The sequence below is a fragment of the Cynara cardunculus genome (assembly GCF_001531365.2).
Source record: "Cynara cardunculus var. scolymus isolate 2C chromosome LG 1, CcrdV1, whole genome shotgun sequence".
Taxonomy (NCBI): Eukaryota; Viridiplantae; Streptophyta; class Magnoliopsida; order Asterales; family Asteraceae; genus Cynara; species Cynara cardunculus.
In genome coordinates this window covers 18,919,044-18,935,928 of record NC_037528.1, presented here as the reverse complement: position 1 = coordinate 18,935,928, position 16,885 = coordinate 18,919,044, and the positions used below count along the sequence as shown (strand labels likewise).

At 30.9% G+C, this 16,885-nt stretch overlaps 1 protein-coding gene across 1 annotated transcript; it reads left to right on the top strand.

Moving 5' to 3' along the window:
- The first annotated feature begins 390 nt into the window (after positions 1–390).
- Positions 391–4,714, top strand: LOC112510743 (8-hydroxygeraniol dehydrogenase-like). Its single transcript, XM_025116069.1, has 5 exons — positions 391–488; positions 655–768; positions 3,109–3,622; positions 3,719–3,872; positions 4,343–4,714. The coding sequence occupies exons 1-5, from the start codon at positions 391–393 to the stop codon at positions 4,543–4,545; spliced, it is 1,083 nt and encodes a 360-aa protein (XP_024971837.1). The 3' UTR covers positions 4,546–4,714.
- The last annotated feature ends 12,171 nt before the right edge of the window (positions 4,715–16,885 follow it).

Genomic DNA, 16,885 nt, shown 5'->3' with positions numbered 1-16,885 from the left:
TAATTATACGAATTCAAACATCGAGCTTTAATAAATTGTATTTATGTACAATTTACTTGTAATCTTGAATTTTAAGTAATATGCATCACTATACAGTACTTTATGCATAAAAAATGGTTTTTAAGAATTTTTGTCAAATATTTTATAATATAACATAGATATATCAATATTTTTTACATTTTCAATTATAGTTTAAAACCAAAAATATGTAATACTATTATGTTTTTTTAAACTTATAGCTTAAAAATATTTTTTAATTGATAAATTTGGTCACGCTGTTCACACATGCTCTGTATCTCTTTCGTCACTGCCAACCTCACTCCATCGATTCTTTCGCTGAACTCTATTTATACCACCTTATTATAACGCTTTTACTTCATACCTTCGAAAATGGTGAAATCTCCAGAGGCGGAGCATCCAATCAATGCCTATGGATATGCTGCTCGAGACACTTCTGGGACACTTTCTCCTCTCACTTTCTCCCGAAGGTATGTATGGATGAATTTCTGACCGCGATACGTATCTATGTGATCCGATCTTTGGTTTTCTATTGTCTTTGTATAATGTAGGGTTATTCATCCGTACAGTTTGGGTCATCATGTAGTTTACTAGTAGGGAATTGTTGTTAATGATGATGATTTACATACACTACAGGGCTACGGGTGATAAAGACGTGAGGTTTAAAGTCTTGTATTGCGGGATCTGCCATTCCGATCTTCACTTTGTCAAGAACGAATGGGGCATGACTGTTTATCCCGTTGTTCCTGGGTATGTTTTAATCGACTTGTCTCCATCCGAATTTAATTTCCCCAACTGCATGTGTTTTTATGTTTCCCATCTCTGTATGAATGCTCTATTTTTCTCACCAACGTCTTCCAGTTTTCAATCTTGTTGTTGTTTATATTCAGTGCAGTAACAAATTGATAACATGACCGACAGGATTCAGATCCAAAAACTGTTGAAATCAAACTTAGGTCTTACTAGTTACTAGATCGACTCTTTGATTAGAAGAATTGGGAATTACTATCAAAATAATCCTGTCAAAAGATTATACACCCTTTGAGTTCCTTGGTGCATGCTATTTTGACTTGTATTGACCGATTATTTACTACTAGTTACTTACCGATTCTGTTGACCGGCCATATTGGATCAACCCTGAATTGACTGGACAGGAGTACAGGACATGACACGAGTCACATGACAAGAGAACAATATTGGACTGAATAGGACCGGACATGACAAGTTGTCTGTTTGGCACGGCTAGGACTGGGCTGGACAATTTGCCCCTAAATGTTGTTTGATGATTTTATATAGTGGTTACTGATTGTAGTGGAAGAGGAGGTGGTGATTGTGGGGGTGGCAGAGCCGCGGAGGTGGTGATTGTGGGGGTGGCAGAGCCGCGGAGGTGGTGATAATGGTGGTGGACTGGTGGTTGTGGATGGCGTGGAGATGGTGGGTGGTGGTGGTGGCGGCCAACAGTGGTGGATATGGAGGTGGAAGTGGTCAGTGGCGGATCCAGGATTTTTGTTCAGTGGGGTCACCTTTAAGGTAGACTAAAAACCCGTAAAATCGTTCGATGTGTTTTTAACCTAATTACAACGTTTTCGAGGGAATTTTAAAGTTTTTTGGTTGATTTCGAAGGATTTTTTAGTGTTTTTGTCGATTTCGAATAACTTTTTTGGTTTTTTTGATTGATTTTAACAGATTTTTTTGTTTGTTAGAGTAACAGTTTTGATTGGGGTTGGGGGCCCACGAAAAAAATGTAATGGGGGAAGTGAAAGGTAAATCATGTAAAACCTAAATTTTAACCTATGAATTTTTGTTTTTTAGTTTTTGACTGGGGTCCCTTCCCCCCTCCTTTAAACCACTACATCCGCCCCTGGAAGTGGTGGTGGCTGGTGGTCGACAAGTTGTGGAGGATATGGAGATGGTTGACTGTGTTGGCCAGGCTTGGTGGAGGTGGTCGGTGGTGGCCGCCTGTGGTGGTGGTGGAGGCTATGGGTGGTGGTGATCATTAAAACCAAATACTATATTAAGGTTATATCAAATGAGGGTAGATGGTGATTTTTTAGTTCACTCATATCCTTCTCTCAGCTTGTTCCACCTATTTTGATAACAAAAAGTACCTTTTTTTGTCCTATCCAGTCCCATGTCGAGCCATTTGTTTTGTTTTGTTCTGTCCAATCTCATGTACCAAAAGCACCCTTATGGTTTAAGGTCTCTCTGTTTTAAGTTCTATTTTTTCTTCACCAATTTCTTCTTTTTTTCTTTAAGGTTAGTTTCTATCACCAATTTGAGTGTAATTTTTAGCTTTTTGTCATCCACTTACTTTTCTGTCACCTTAAAAGAAATTAAGTTTAGTCTAACGTCACAGCCGGTCAGCCAGAATGATGTCCCTGTCATGGTGTTAGAATAAAAATATTTGTTTGGCTTATACCATTGAGTAACACCTTAGGTTGGAGGAAAGGTTGTTGTACATCTTATCCTCCTGAGACTCCACTCCTTGTGGGATTTACCCGGTTTGGTTTAGTCCTAGACAGCTTGATTGTTAGATTTAGTTATTTGGTCATGTTCCCACCATGTTTGACTATTGATTTTACTTTAGAACCAAAAACCAACATTTTATGATAGTTTTTGCCACTTTGTTTCCAAGGCCTTACGGCCGTTGGAGGGTTGTTCGACGTTTTTCCTACCTTACATATATGTTATTGTTTCAATGAGTTTGACCCGTTTGCGGTACATTAGTTCTAGATTTTCTTGATGTAATTGTAGTTGTCTATATTGTGCTCATGTTCCCTGGTTTGTGTAGTCTATTTATCTTTCCTCTATATGCTTGTGCACACACTCTCACCCATTTCTTGCTCGCTTGTTTTATCTATTTGTTCTGCAACTTGGTGGTCTGCATACAGCTTACTCTCCCCAAACCTACCTCTGTGTGGGATTTGCTTCGTCTGTTCGGTTTGGTTTAGTTTGGTTTTCTTTTCATAGAACCATTGAATTGAATTTTGGAAGTCTTATTATAACCTTTGAATTATAGGGGAAATATACTATATGCAAGTGTACATGTTTTTTTTTCTTCTGATTGTGCATGAATGAGGATTAATGCAGGCACGAGATTGTTGGTACGGTGACGGAAGTAGGCAGCAAAGTAGAGAAATTCAAAGTTGGGGACAAAGTCGGCGTTGGATGCTTGGTGGGATCATGCAGTTCATGCGAAAGCTGCGCTAATGACCTTGAAAACTACTGCCGGAAACAGATTCTCACTTATGGTTCCCCCTGCTTTGATGGCACACGCACATACGGTGGGTACTCGGATCACATGGTTGCAGATGAGCATTTTGTGCTCCGTTGGCCAGAGAATTTGCCGCTTGATACTGGTGCACCATTGCTCTGTGCTGGGATCACAACTTACAGCCCCCTCAGATACTTTGGACTAGACAAACCTGGTGTGAAGGTGGGCGTAGTGGGTCTTGGTGGGCTAGGCCATGTTGCTGTCAAGATGGCCAAGGCTTTTGGGGCAGAAGTTACAGTCTTCAGTACTACCCCTAACAAGAAGCAGGAAGCACTTGAAGGGCTTAAAGCTGATCATTTCATAGTCAGCCAAGACCCAGAGCAGATGCAGGTGGGATATTTTCTTGTGTGAAGTTGTTGAAGCTTTCTTGGTGTTTGTTTATTTCTGATTTTAAGGATTGATTATGTGGTCTATTATTATAATCAGTCTGCAGCGAGTACATTGGATGGAATAATTGACACAGTGTCTGCAACTCACCCAATTGCACCGTTGCTTAGTGTGCTCAAACCCCACGGGAAGCTTGTGCTTGTCGGTATTCCAGAGAAGCCACTTGAGCTAGCTGCATTTTCTTTAATCATGGGTAAGCATTTGGTCTCCCTTTTAAACTGTTGAAGATATTTGAGCTCAGAACCTAATGCAACCTGGTAAACATTTAGTCCATTGACTTGTTTCTAAATGGTGTTTTCCAAAGTTGTATGATGAGATTAGGAAAGGGGTTAAGATGCATCTTTATAAGATCAATTCTTCTCTTTGGGCATAAATCTTAAACATCAATGAAAAGGTGTACTGATCAAGAACGTCTTTAGTCCGCTTCTTGTCATGTTTAAGATGATAATATGGTCATTATTGATGAGGAACATCTTTAATCTACTTCCTGTCGATCTTAACTAGCCACCCCCACAAGCCATTTGACCCTTATTTTGAAGTCTCTTGTTTTGTGGTCTAGATAGTCATAGTTGGTGAAAGTCTGTGCATTTCAAATACATTGCCTCAAAATTTCAAATATCAGCTATACTTTATTAACACTTGGGAAGTAAATGGGATCTACAGGGAGGAAAATTGTTACTGGTAGTGCAATTGGAGGGTTGAAAGAGACTCAAGAAATGCTTGATTTTGCAGCGAAGCATGGCGTGACTGCAGATATAGAGGTTATCCCGATAGACTATGTGAACACTGCCATGGATCGTATCTTGAAATCTGATGTTAGATACCGGTTTGTGATTGATGTCGCCAACTCCCTCAAAGCTCCATAGGTTGGTGAAGTTGCTTTGATATGTGCTTATCATTTTAGAACATGAATAAGATTTGCAAGTTCTATTTTGGCATGGTATTCGATCAGAAACAATCCTTGGTTTTGAACAACGTTTACTTGATGATCTTAAATGCAAAATTCTGAAACCATCTATGGTTTGGTTCTTGTTATGGAGATAGTGTTCTTGCCTATGCAAACTCCAAAGATACACATCTGTTGCATTTTAGGTGTTTATGGTGTCCAAGGAAATGAGTTTTTATAGGTTTTATTCCTATTTGGATTTGAACATGGGACCTCCTGGTACCTTTGACCTTTGGAGTCAAGCTCAAACCAATCAGGTACCATCCTTGTGGTTTAACGCTTACCATATAAAAATTAGGAAATGGTAAAAGAATTTTAACAATTTTTGTTTTTCTAACTTTTGTTTTTACCCATTTTAGTAGAAGAAAAAATGGATATTTATCTCACGTACCAAAACTCATGTGTAGATAGCATTGAATTGTGGTTATGACTTATGACTTGAATCATGTTATTGTACTATTTGCTTGCCCTTATAAGATAACAACCCAACTTTAATGCATTAGACAACTACCACATTACTAGCCAAGTAAGTGGATGGATGCCAACTAGAGATGTTCAAATTAGGCTGAAAACTAGTGATATACCCATCCATTCGTTCGTTGGTCAGGTATAAAATCTAATTTAACAGTACTTTATTATGAACATGTAACCAAAAGAAATTATGAAAATTAAAAAGATGACTCATATTCAACTATTCAAAACTGAATCTCATCTCCAATACCCACCGGTTAATAAGACACTGGTCCACTCGTTCATTGGCTAAGTTCCAACTCTATTTAATCCATGATATGACAACTCAAAATCAACATTATTTTCAGGACCTAAGTGTTCTTATCACTATTTGAAGGAAAAAAATCAACACTCTTCTCCTCCCTTCCTCAATCATAAAATATAAATATAAGGATATATCATAAAAAATTTAAAAAAAATATTGATATTGGTACTAAACTAACTCTTACTTTTGTGTATTTCTTTAATTTATTTTTTTATTTTTGGTTTAATAATATAACTTTTTATAAAGAGTATTTTGTTAGAACTCAATGATTATTCTAATTATAATTTAGATTTTCTGTATTTAAAATGAGATATTTATCCTCTATTTGATTATATTTATTTGCAGTAAGTTATACGAATTCAAACATGAAGCGTTAATAAGTTGTACTTACGCACAATTTACTTGTAACTGAATTTTAAGTAATATGCATCAATAAACAGTACTTCATGCATAAAAAATAGTTTTTATGAGTTTTTGTCAAATGCTTTATAATATAACATAGATATAGATAGTATAGAAAAAATGCAATATTTTTTTCAAAGGAAATTGTTCAAAATAGCCATTTCTATCGGATAAATTTACTTCTTAGCCATTTTTCTTCAAAATTTCTAAAATATCACTACCTCCACAAATAACAACTCAACTTGTGGAGGGGTCAATATGACAAAAATAAAATTTGAACATTGTTTGCAAGTACAAGGACCAAATCTGTAAATTAGTTAAAGGTCCGCAAATAGCTACTTGCGGAACTATTTAGACTTTTACATATTTGGTCATTGTACTTGCCGGCCACGTTTAGACACTTCTTTTCTTTATGCTTTGACCCCTCTATAAGCAAAAGAGTTGCTTCTTGCAAAGGTAGTGATATTTTAAAATTTTAGAAAAAAAATAACAAAGAGGTAAATATATAAGTATAAAATGATTATTTTGAGAAATTTCATATTATTTTAATTAATATGAATTATTAACGATAAATAAAATATTTTATATATAAGTTTTTTTATAATTTTTTTGCTTTTATTTAAAATAAAATTCTTATCAGTATAAACATTGTTTTTTTAATGATTATAAAAATAAAACATAAACATTGAGATTTGATATATAAATAAAACATAAAAAATATAATTATATAAATAAAGCATAAAAATAAATTTATATTATTTTTCACTTATTCTAAAATGACGTTATTTGTAATACAACTAACATGTAAAAGTTGCATGTACTTATTTATTCGATCTAAATATGAGGTAGCCCATGTAGCAGTACACTGATAACTGAAATGAAAAATAAATTGATGTAATAGTGGGATCAAATATCATTCTGTCAAGTTTAGTTTCACATAATGGTTACTATTAACATACCCGATTGTGAAGGCAACATGTCTATACCATACTGGCGGAGTAGACCTAAGAGGCAAGTATGTTACACAACTTGCAATGTATAGAACATGTAATATCACAACATAGTCAGGAAATCCGTTTCAGGCATTGTCATCCAATGTTCAATCGCGACACCTTGATCTGATGAAAGAATTTTAAATAGGTGTAAACTATATTCCAATATTGACTTCTCAATATGTTGAGGTATTCTATCTTATGTGCGTCTAACTCTTCGATCAATTTAAACCGAATTGGGGGTTATGCATTGACGTGAGATTTTACACACCCTCAGGCATGGTGATTAGGACCAAAAGCACGAATATAATTAGCCTTGATATCGTCATTCAAGTAATAAAGTGGTACAAGTACCGAGTATCGTCCACAGGGATCGTAGTAAAAGCTTAATAAAAGTAGAATGAAAGAAATGGCTTCAAATGACGATTTTGAAGACTTTGATTGGTTGTTGAGCTAACAATTTGAAATAACAGAATAAGTAAAGTAGCATAGGTGTAAAACTTGTGAAGAAACATAAACACAAATTCCAGCAGACAATGTTATAAGAATGTTACAGCAATCAGTCAATCATAACTAGTTCCACCATTTATTTTGAGGGTATTTCTTCCAGACTTCACTATTACATTAATGTTTAGATTTCAACCCATATTATTATCAGGACCAATGGTAGTGCAAATGGTGTCCTCAAAATATATGGATTAACAAATTCCTTTGTCTAAAAATCACTCTTCCGAGCAAATTCCCACATCATTCAAGTTAGTGTGTTCTTAGTGGCTCATTTCTGAGTCAACTACACTTTAACACTTTGATAAGCGGTCAACCTGTTGAGAATAATCAATTTGAAAAACATAGATGGCAAATTCCTTTATCAATAACTTTTCTAAATCTACTTCTCATATCATTCGAATTGACGTGCATTCAATGATTCATTCCCGAGTCTATGACACTTTAACACTTTGAGAGTAATTAACTCGTCAAGAAGTGTCTTTGACTCAAAATTCATTTCCAGCCTCAAAGATAAATGAATAGAGGTTCCCAATACATAATGAAGAACTAATAACCTTTTGGCAAGAATCAATAATTTCTAACCCACCTCCAATACCCATTGAAATCCTTGCAAAGCAACCCACTTAGGTCCCGTTTGGTTTGAAGGAATGAAATGAGTTTGCGGGGAATTGCATTTCAAATCTATTCCAATCTCATGCTTGATTTGTTGGATTGTCCGGATTTGAAATCCTAGGATTTAATTGAAATCCTTCAAACATAGGATTTTGAAATCCTTGGGGAGTACTCGGATTTCACGAGATTTTCTATGATTGTATGCAATAAAGTTTTAAATTTTAAAAAATCCGTGTCATGTAATAATTGATTAATAAAAATGTTATTCAAATATTTTTATATTTATTGATAAATAATAAAATTCAATTTCATTCCAAATCCTACAAACCAAACACATCAATGATTTCAAATCCATTCTAATCCAAATGCAAATCCAAATCTCTAAAAAATAATCTTACAGACCAAACGGAACTTTAAAAACAATTTTTAGATTGAGATACAAAATCCAAGGAAGCTTTTCAAGAAATCAAAAACCCTTTTGCTGCGCCTTCTTTTAGAATACACAAACAACAAACAACAAATTAAAAATGATATTTATGATTATAAAGGTTTGAATTGTATGTATTAAATATAATTTTATAGTATTTATTATATATACTAATATAATTAAATCTAAAAATATTTAATACTGAATTTATTTCGTAGGTATTGACAAAACGATTATAATTGTGTTTATTTCTTAAAAAAAGGAAAACGTATTTTAGTTAATATTCAATTATGTATGTTAACATGATAAGAGTGTAAATTTGTTCTTCAAGATGCGTTTGGTATCCAAAAATGATAGGACATGACAAGACGGAGCAAGACAAAACAAAATGTCATCATTTGGTAAGACAGAACTGGATAAGACATAACAGATAAAATACTAATCTATCCCTAATCAATTCTTTATTTATTTTTTATTAGTTTATTAAATTATAATAAAATAAATATTTTTATAACAAAATATATCATTAAAAAGTTTTCATCAAAACAATTTAAATGACACCACAATAAGAAGTTTAAGTAGTTTCAATTTTAATTTTATACATTTTTTTAATATTTTTTATCAATATTCAATAAACTACATAAATTAATTAAAAAAAAATAAAAATCATACAAAAAATATTCTGAGAACAATAAAGTGAAAATTTAAAGAGTATAAAATATAATATATAAAATTTAAAGAATGTTACCTATCTGATGTTTTAAAAGAAAATTAGGTTTTATTTTGATATTATATTAATAAAATACTAGAAAGATACTTGTGCAATGCATCGAGACATATCTCGATTTCAATGTTTCATTTTACTATTTATCTATGTCGATATAATAGAGTTTTATGTGGTTTTGAGAAAACGATAATGCTTTTATTTTTTAATAAGATATAAATTTGAAAATTTCATAAAATTTTGAAAAAAATATATATCAATATTAGTATCAAATTAACTATATAAAAGTTTTAATTTTTTGTAATTTCTTTAATTCAAATTTTTTATTATAATTTAATTTAATGTAGCGAAGTAATTTAATTTGATTTAATAATATAATTTTTTATAAAGATAATCATTAAGTGTTATGTTAGAACTCAATGATTATCCTAATTATATTTAAGATTTTTTATATTTAAAATTAGATGTTTATCTTGTATTTGATTATGTTTATCTCCAGTTAGTTACACGAATTCAAAGATAGAGCTTTAATAAGTTGTATTTACGCACAACTTACTTATAATATTGAATTTGAAGTAATATGCATTAATAAACAATACTTCATGCATAAAAAATAGTTTTTAAGAATTTTTGTCAAATATTTTATAATATAAGTTTGTTCCATCTTATTCTAAATGAGGATGGACCATGCTATTCCACCTCATTTTACTATATTCTTATCCATCTTACATAACAATTCGGATAAACATAAAACATTGGTCCATACTCTACTCCGTTTTATGATATATTCAATTTACCAAACACACTCTTATTGGGCCAGCCACAGCCACAGCCCACAGGTACCACATAGGCAGTTAGACACATACCAGCCAGCCACGCACCAAACTTCTGTAGGGCTCATTTGCCAGCCCGTTATGTGAAATGGCACCTCAACCCAAAATCATGTAGTTTTCAAGCCCAAAACATTTAAAAAAAACATTTCATCCATCAATAAAAATGCTAATAAAAAGAAATGTTTGGTATTGTAATACTATAAGAGTACTTGCACAATGTAACAGAATACATCTCAATTTTAATGTTTTATTTTTTTTTGTCTCAGTCGATGTCATAATACGGGTTTACGTGGTTTTAAGAAAACGATAATTTTTTAAGTTTTGAATAAAATATAAATATGAAAAAATCATACAAAATGAAAAAAAAAATATGAACAATATTATCAAACTAACTATTTAAAATTTCTCGTTTTTTTCTATATTTCTCTAATTTATTTTTTATTTTTGGTTTAATAATATAATTTTGGGTTAAATGCATGAAATAGCAACATACTTTCATAAAATTTCTTATTATAGCATTCTACTTTTATTTTTCTTTATTACAGCAATGTACTTTCAAATTATTTTTTATTAAGGCATTGTACTTTAAAATATATAACCATAATAGCAATAAGTAACCTGTTACCTTTTAAACCGGTTAATCCTTTGACTTTTTGCTTGTGTGGCTTTAATAAGTTGATGTGGATGCCACATCATTTTGATGACTTAACTAAAATTAAAATAAAAACTTATTTGAAATTATTATTAGTGATTTTCATTTTTCATTGCTATTATCTAATAAAACATTTTTTTTTTACTTTTTCTTATTAAGTTGCATTCAAATTAAATATTCTTAGAGTAAAATATTTATTAAATAAATATGAAACATTATTTTCGAGATATAAATTTGTTTGTAAAAAAAGTAACTTTTCATATTTTATGTTGTTCAAATAAATACATATCTTTTAAAGTTCTCTTTAATATATTAACGAAATAAATTGTTATCTATAATTTTTTAATATTATTATATTAATAAATAATTTTAAAAAGTCTAATTAATTTAATATATTTATTCGTCAAGTAAAAAGCTTTTGAACAAATATAATATATATTCTTTAAAAGATAATATTTTTTGGTAAAAAAAGAACAATTTTTATTTCCTTTTTTTAAAAAAAACACATATTTTTTAAAAATGTTAACGAGATAAGTTGTGTTCTACTAGTTTTATTGATATTGGTAAATTAATGAATAATTTAGAAATTTTTTTAATTCAATTAATACATTTATTAAATAACATGTAAAATATCTAAATATTAAAATTAAAAATACAGTGTTTAATAAGAACTAGTAGATGATATAATAAAATAATTTTAAAAGTACAATGATGTAATAAGAAAGTCACATGTACTATTACTATAGTACATGTGGACAGCCTACGTGGACAATGAGGTGGCATGGAAACCTAGTATAATTGATAAATTTAAATCAAAAAGTTATCGAATGCTATAATGGGTAAATTTTTCAAAGTACAATGTCCTAATAAAAAATAGTTTGAAAGTGCATTGCTGTAATAAGAAAAACTGAAAGTACAATGCTATAATAAAGAAATTTATGAAAGTAGATTGTTATTTTGTGCATTTTGCCCTATAATTTTTTATAGAGATAATAATTAAATATTTTGTTAGAACTCAATGATTATCTTAATTATATTTTAGATTTTTTATATTTAAAATGAGATGTTTATCCTCTATTAATTATGTTTATCATCTGCAGTTAGTTATACGAATTCAAACATGGAGGTTTAATAAGTTGTATTTATGCATAACTTACTTGTAATCTTGAATTTTAAGTAATATGCATCAATATACAATAGTTCATACATAAAAAATGATTTTTAAGAGTTTTTATCAAATACTTCATAATATAGTATAGATAATGATTTATCATCTCTGTATACTCTGACCAAGTTGGAGGAATGAAGATTTAATTCCGATGTTCACCCACTAGTCCCCAATACGTGTCATACTATACACATATAAACTTCTCACATAACTATGGCTCAGTAGGTTGTACAACGGTTGTGATCCACCCGACACAACCCACTTTCTCCTTTTGACAACTTGCATTTGGCAAGACCCATTCTCACTTTTAAGGTAAAATCTAATAGCACGACAAAACCACTTATTTACAATAATGATGTATTGCATGGCAAAACCAAATCTTAGCTCTTACAGATTTGTAAATGTATGTATTTATGGGTTATTACATAATTGCAATAATTATACAGATTTATCGAATTGTTTAACCATCGATAACTTTTGCAAATGTTTAAAGAAAAAAAATACGAAATATATGTGAGACAATTATTTTAATATACTTCTTGTTCTTTTTGATAGAAATGAAACATTTGATTTCGTGTATAATCTAATAAACATGTTTGATATTGATAAGGAGTCGGAACAAATACTAACAAAGACGAAATGAGGAATTACACTCTTGGTCCATGTGGTTAATTTGTTCATACTTTGGAATTTGTCACTAAAACGAACCATCTTTACTAAAGGTCATTAACTTTTCATTTTCCTTGCATACGTGGTCCCTTAGGTTAACACTGTTGATGGCGTTTCGTAAAATATAAGCATGCGCTTCTCACATGAGGGCAAATATGTCTTTTACCTAAACTTCTTAGTATCTTTTCAGAAATTAATGAGAAAATAACTTATAGTAAATTGAAATGTTGGTCCATATGGTTTGTCGAAAATAACACCTTTCATCTCCGTAGTTTTGAAATTATAATGATCATTTGGTTCTTTCCTTTAACGGAGGTTAAAAGATTTTGTTAAATGCGTAATATTTTCGTTTTTTTATTGATTTATTTTTGTTTAACTAATTAAAATTGGTTTTATCATTGGGTCCCTGTGGTTTCTGATTGGGTAAATGACTAAAATTGATAAAAAGACGAAAATACTTTCATTTAACGGAATTTTTTTAACTGTCTTTAGAGGGAGGGACCAAATTCGAATGTTTTTACAAACCATGAAGATCATCTTGTAATTTCAAAAATGTAGGAACGAGAAGTGTTATTGTTAGCAAACCACAAAGACCAGATTCTGTAGTTTACTCAATAATTTAATGTATACAAAATAAATTAACGCACATACAAAACACACACACACACACATATATAAAAGAGGTTTACTTTGCAAACTACGTTATTTGTACAAACCGTATAAACATCATTCAACCAATCATAATTTTTCATTTTGTTCATTTTTTTTGTAATTATGAGAGGTTGATTGATTGTGGAGGGTGTTAATCATGGATATTATCATCTTCATTATATTAATTTTAGAGAAATACATGAAACAGTTTCGTTAAAATTTCATATTTCATAACCATATATGAAACAACATCATCAAAAAAAGTATTATATGAAACAATTTCATAAGATTGGATAATTTTATGAAAAAATTTCATAAGATTAAACAATGTAATCGACGGATGAGTGTGGTTTACATTTGATCGCTCCTCTATATATATATATATATATATATATATATACAAACACACACACACATATATACAAACACTCAGACACACACATGCACATATATATATATATGTATGTATGTATGTATGTATGTATGTATGTATGCACCATATTCCCCTCATGGGTGCTATGTTAATAGGATTTTGTAATTTGCTTCATGATTATGTTATGCCAGTAAACTCCAAAATCGTAACTCACTCCAATAGTTTTTGATAAAAGTGTGCACAAACTTCGGGTTTCTTCGTCTATTTTAACAAAATTTGTGATGAATTTTTGTGTTTAAGAGTATGACATTTAAGAGATTCTGAGTGGCACCTAGACGAGCTTTGTATATTCACAAGCGAACGACAAAGGCCAAAGAGTGAGAGAAAAATAGTAAAAAAATTAATTAAAAATGGAAAGTGGTTAAAAAAACGGATTTGCACTCATGTGAGCGGCACATGTCTCTATTTAATGTAGCTTCATTAACAATGTTAACTCAAGAGACCATGAATGCAAGGAAAATGAAAAGTTAGAGACCTTCGTTGTAAATAGTCCGTTTGAGTGACCAAATCCTAATTCTACAATTCAATGTAGTTCACTCAAATTGCCCTCGAGCAGGGTCCGGCCAGTCCTAAATTGGACCCTTCAAAACCGGGCCAACAGAAAAATCCTAAGAACTGATCGTAGGCTTGGTAGCGATTCCGGTCCTTGTCCCCTTATTGTTTTTTTAAAAATCTTTTTTACACAAAAATGTTACACATGTTTTTTTAATTATAGCTTTTGAAATTTAGCAAAAAAAAAAAAACATTTTGAATAATACATTTATTTGAAAAACTTGTAATTTTAATTTTAATTTTTTGAAAAACTTGTATTACCATTTATAAAATCTTAAAAAAATGAAAACTGCAATCATTCTGTATATAAGAGACCGACCCAATTTGATCATCTCTATCTGCTACTTGAATTAAGGTTTTAGAATTTAAGATTCGTTATCCTTTTACTTCTTCCCTAATTGAAGGGTATAATATATGTAATTATTTCTTGATTTATCGACCTTATCTATGTAAGAGGCCGTTTACCAAACATTTATTCGGTAAGCGCTTATCGGTAAATTCAACACTATCATTTACTTACCGGATAAGATTTTAGTCCACCAAAATGGTATCGTATGCAACAATTTACCCGGTAAACGCTTACCGTGGTAAGAGTTGTCGTCTTCACTTACCGGGTAAGACTCTTGGTCCTTGTCTCGCTCTTACCAGGTAAGATTCTTGATCCTTACCATATTCATCTGGTAAAGTAAAATGATTTGGTGTTCGCTTACCCAAATACGCATTTGATAAACGACCCCTAAATATAGATGTTACTAGAGCTTAATTCCAAAGATTGTGAAGTGGAATTGGACACAAAAAAGTTAAAAGAAAGGAGAAAGAGGTGGATGATAGTTAATATAGGGGCATAGTGGAGTGGATAGCCACATGCAATAAAGGAAATAAAACGAGCTCACCTTCCTTTCTTAAATGGTTTGTATCGTTAAGAAAAGACCATTTCTTTAATATTGGGCTTCTTTTTAGGTTTGGTTAATGTCGTATATTTCAATTAGATTTATATCTCATTTTTCATTTTTTCACATTTATTAATTTTTAATTGTAACAATATATATAAACTAATCAAAATAAAAATGTATTCTTCATTTTTAAATTCTATCCAAACTGCAATAACAACATATTCACACGGGTCGTCATGGTACACCCCTTCGAACCAATAGGTATAACATGTTTGTGTATAAAAGTACCTACATATTTTGGGTACTTTAATTCAGTACATGCACCCACAAACACTAGCTATACTCAGTACAAAAGAATTCTCTATAATTTATTACAAACTTATTCAAATAAATATCAGTTAAAATATAAACATATCAGTATGTTATCGGAATGGACTTATATATTATTATTATTATTTTATCAATGAATTAAAAGGCAATGACAATTTATGAAATATAATTAATTTGGTTTTTTTGATGGTACCATACATTAAAAAAAAGTTGAAGACTTTAAAAAAAATGTAAAAAGACAAAAATAGTAATATTATAATATGTATATTATACTAAAAATGGAAAGTTGACATCAATATGTCGATTGTAGAGCAGAAAGGATTGAAGAAGATGGTATAGTAAATTAGTAATAATAAATAAAAATAAAAATTGAAATTGGGAAAAAGAGAAGTGAAATGGGATTCAAAAGGGACATGACATTGGAAGCAAGGGACAAAGCTGTTTTGCCTGCCATCCCTCTGCTATGCTTCTACTGCTATTCACATCACTTGTACTTTACCTTCCTCCCCCAATCTCACTATTCTTCATTTCTTTTACATTTTAACATTGACTCATAATTTAGTCATCTAATAAGGGGTTGTTTGACAATTGCTTAATGGTTTGGTACAGAATGATTAAATGGTCATAATGATTAAGAAGCTCTCATGATATTTATTACGAGTTCAAATAACTGAGTTATGAAAATATTTATGTACAATATTGGTTGATCAAAAACATATTTCAGTGTTTGGTCGTTTAACTAAGACATTGACGCACTAATTTATAAAGTACAACAACCATATCGTACCATTATACGCATATGTCCAACGTAAAAGGCAATGGCGGATCCAGGATTTTTGTTCAGTGGGGTCACCTTTAAGGTAGACTAAAAACCCGCAAAATCGTCCGATGTGTTTTTAACCTAATTACAACGTTTTTGAGGAAATTTTAAAGTTTTTTGGTTGATTTCGAAGAATTTTTTTAGTGTTTTTGTCGATTCCGAAAAACTTTTTTGGTTTTTTTGATTGATTTGAATAGATTTTTTTTTGTTAGAGTAACAGTTTCGATTAGGGTTGGGGGACCCATGGAAAAATGTAATGGAAGAAAGTGAAAGGTAAATCATGTAAAACCTAAATTTTAACCTATGAATTTTTGTTTTTCGAGTTTTTGACTGGAGTCCCTTCCCCCCTCCTTTAAAGCACTGCATCCGCCCTGGTAAAAGGTACGTGAATAATGATGTATATAAGTATCTTTGGTAAATTGGCTTATTTTCAATTTTTTACTTTTAGTTAATGTTTTCAAAGAAACAATTATAAAAATATTTCATTACAAAAGTATCTATGTAAAAAGTATAAAGAAAACAAATATTAGATTCAGCATTTTATTAGAGACCGAATAATATTCTTGATCATCAAAATGGATTGTTGATAAATGTTTCTCATCCTTCACTCACCAGTATAATTCTTGGGCTTTTCTTTGTTTCTTACCAGATAAGATTATCGGTCTTTGTCAGACTCACTGACCATTAAGATAAGCGAAACACCTGATAATTATTTAATTTGAAATCACACAAACATAAGATTTTGAAATCACATAAGGGTGGTTGATATTTCATGAAATTTTGTAGGATTTGATGATTTGTAATAATAATATTTTAAAAT

Coding starts and splice junctions, on each gene's coding strand:
- LOC112510743 (XM_025116069.1), top strand. CDS start 391: ATGGTGAAATCTCCAGAGGCGGAGCATCCAATCAATGCCTATGGATAT. Junction 769..3,108: donor GTTTATCCCGTTGTTCCTGG/GTATGTTTTAAT, acceptor GGATTAATGCAG/GCACGAGATTGTTGGTACGG. Junction 3,623..3,718: donor AAGACCCAGAGCAGATGCAG/GTGGGATATTTT, acceptor TATTATAATCAG/TCTGCAGCGAGTACATTGGA.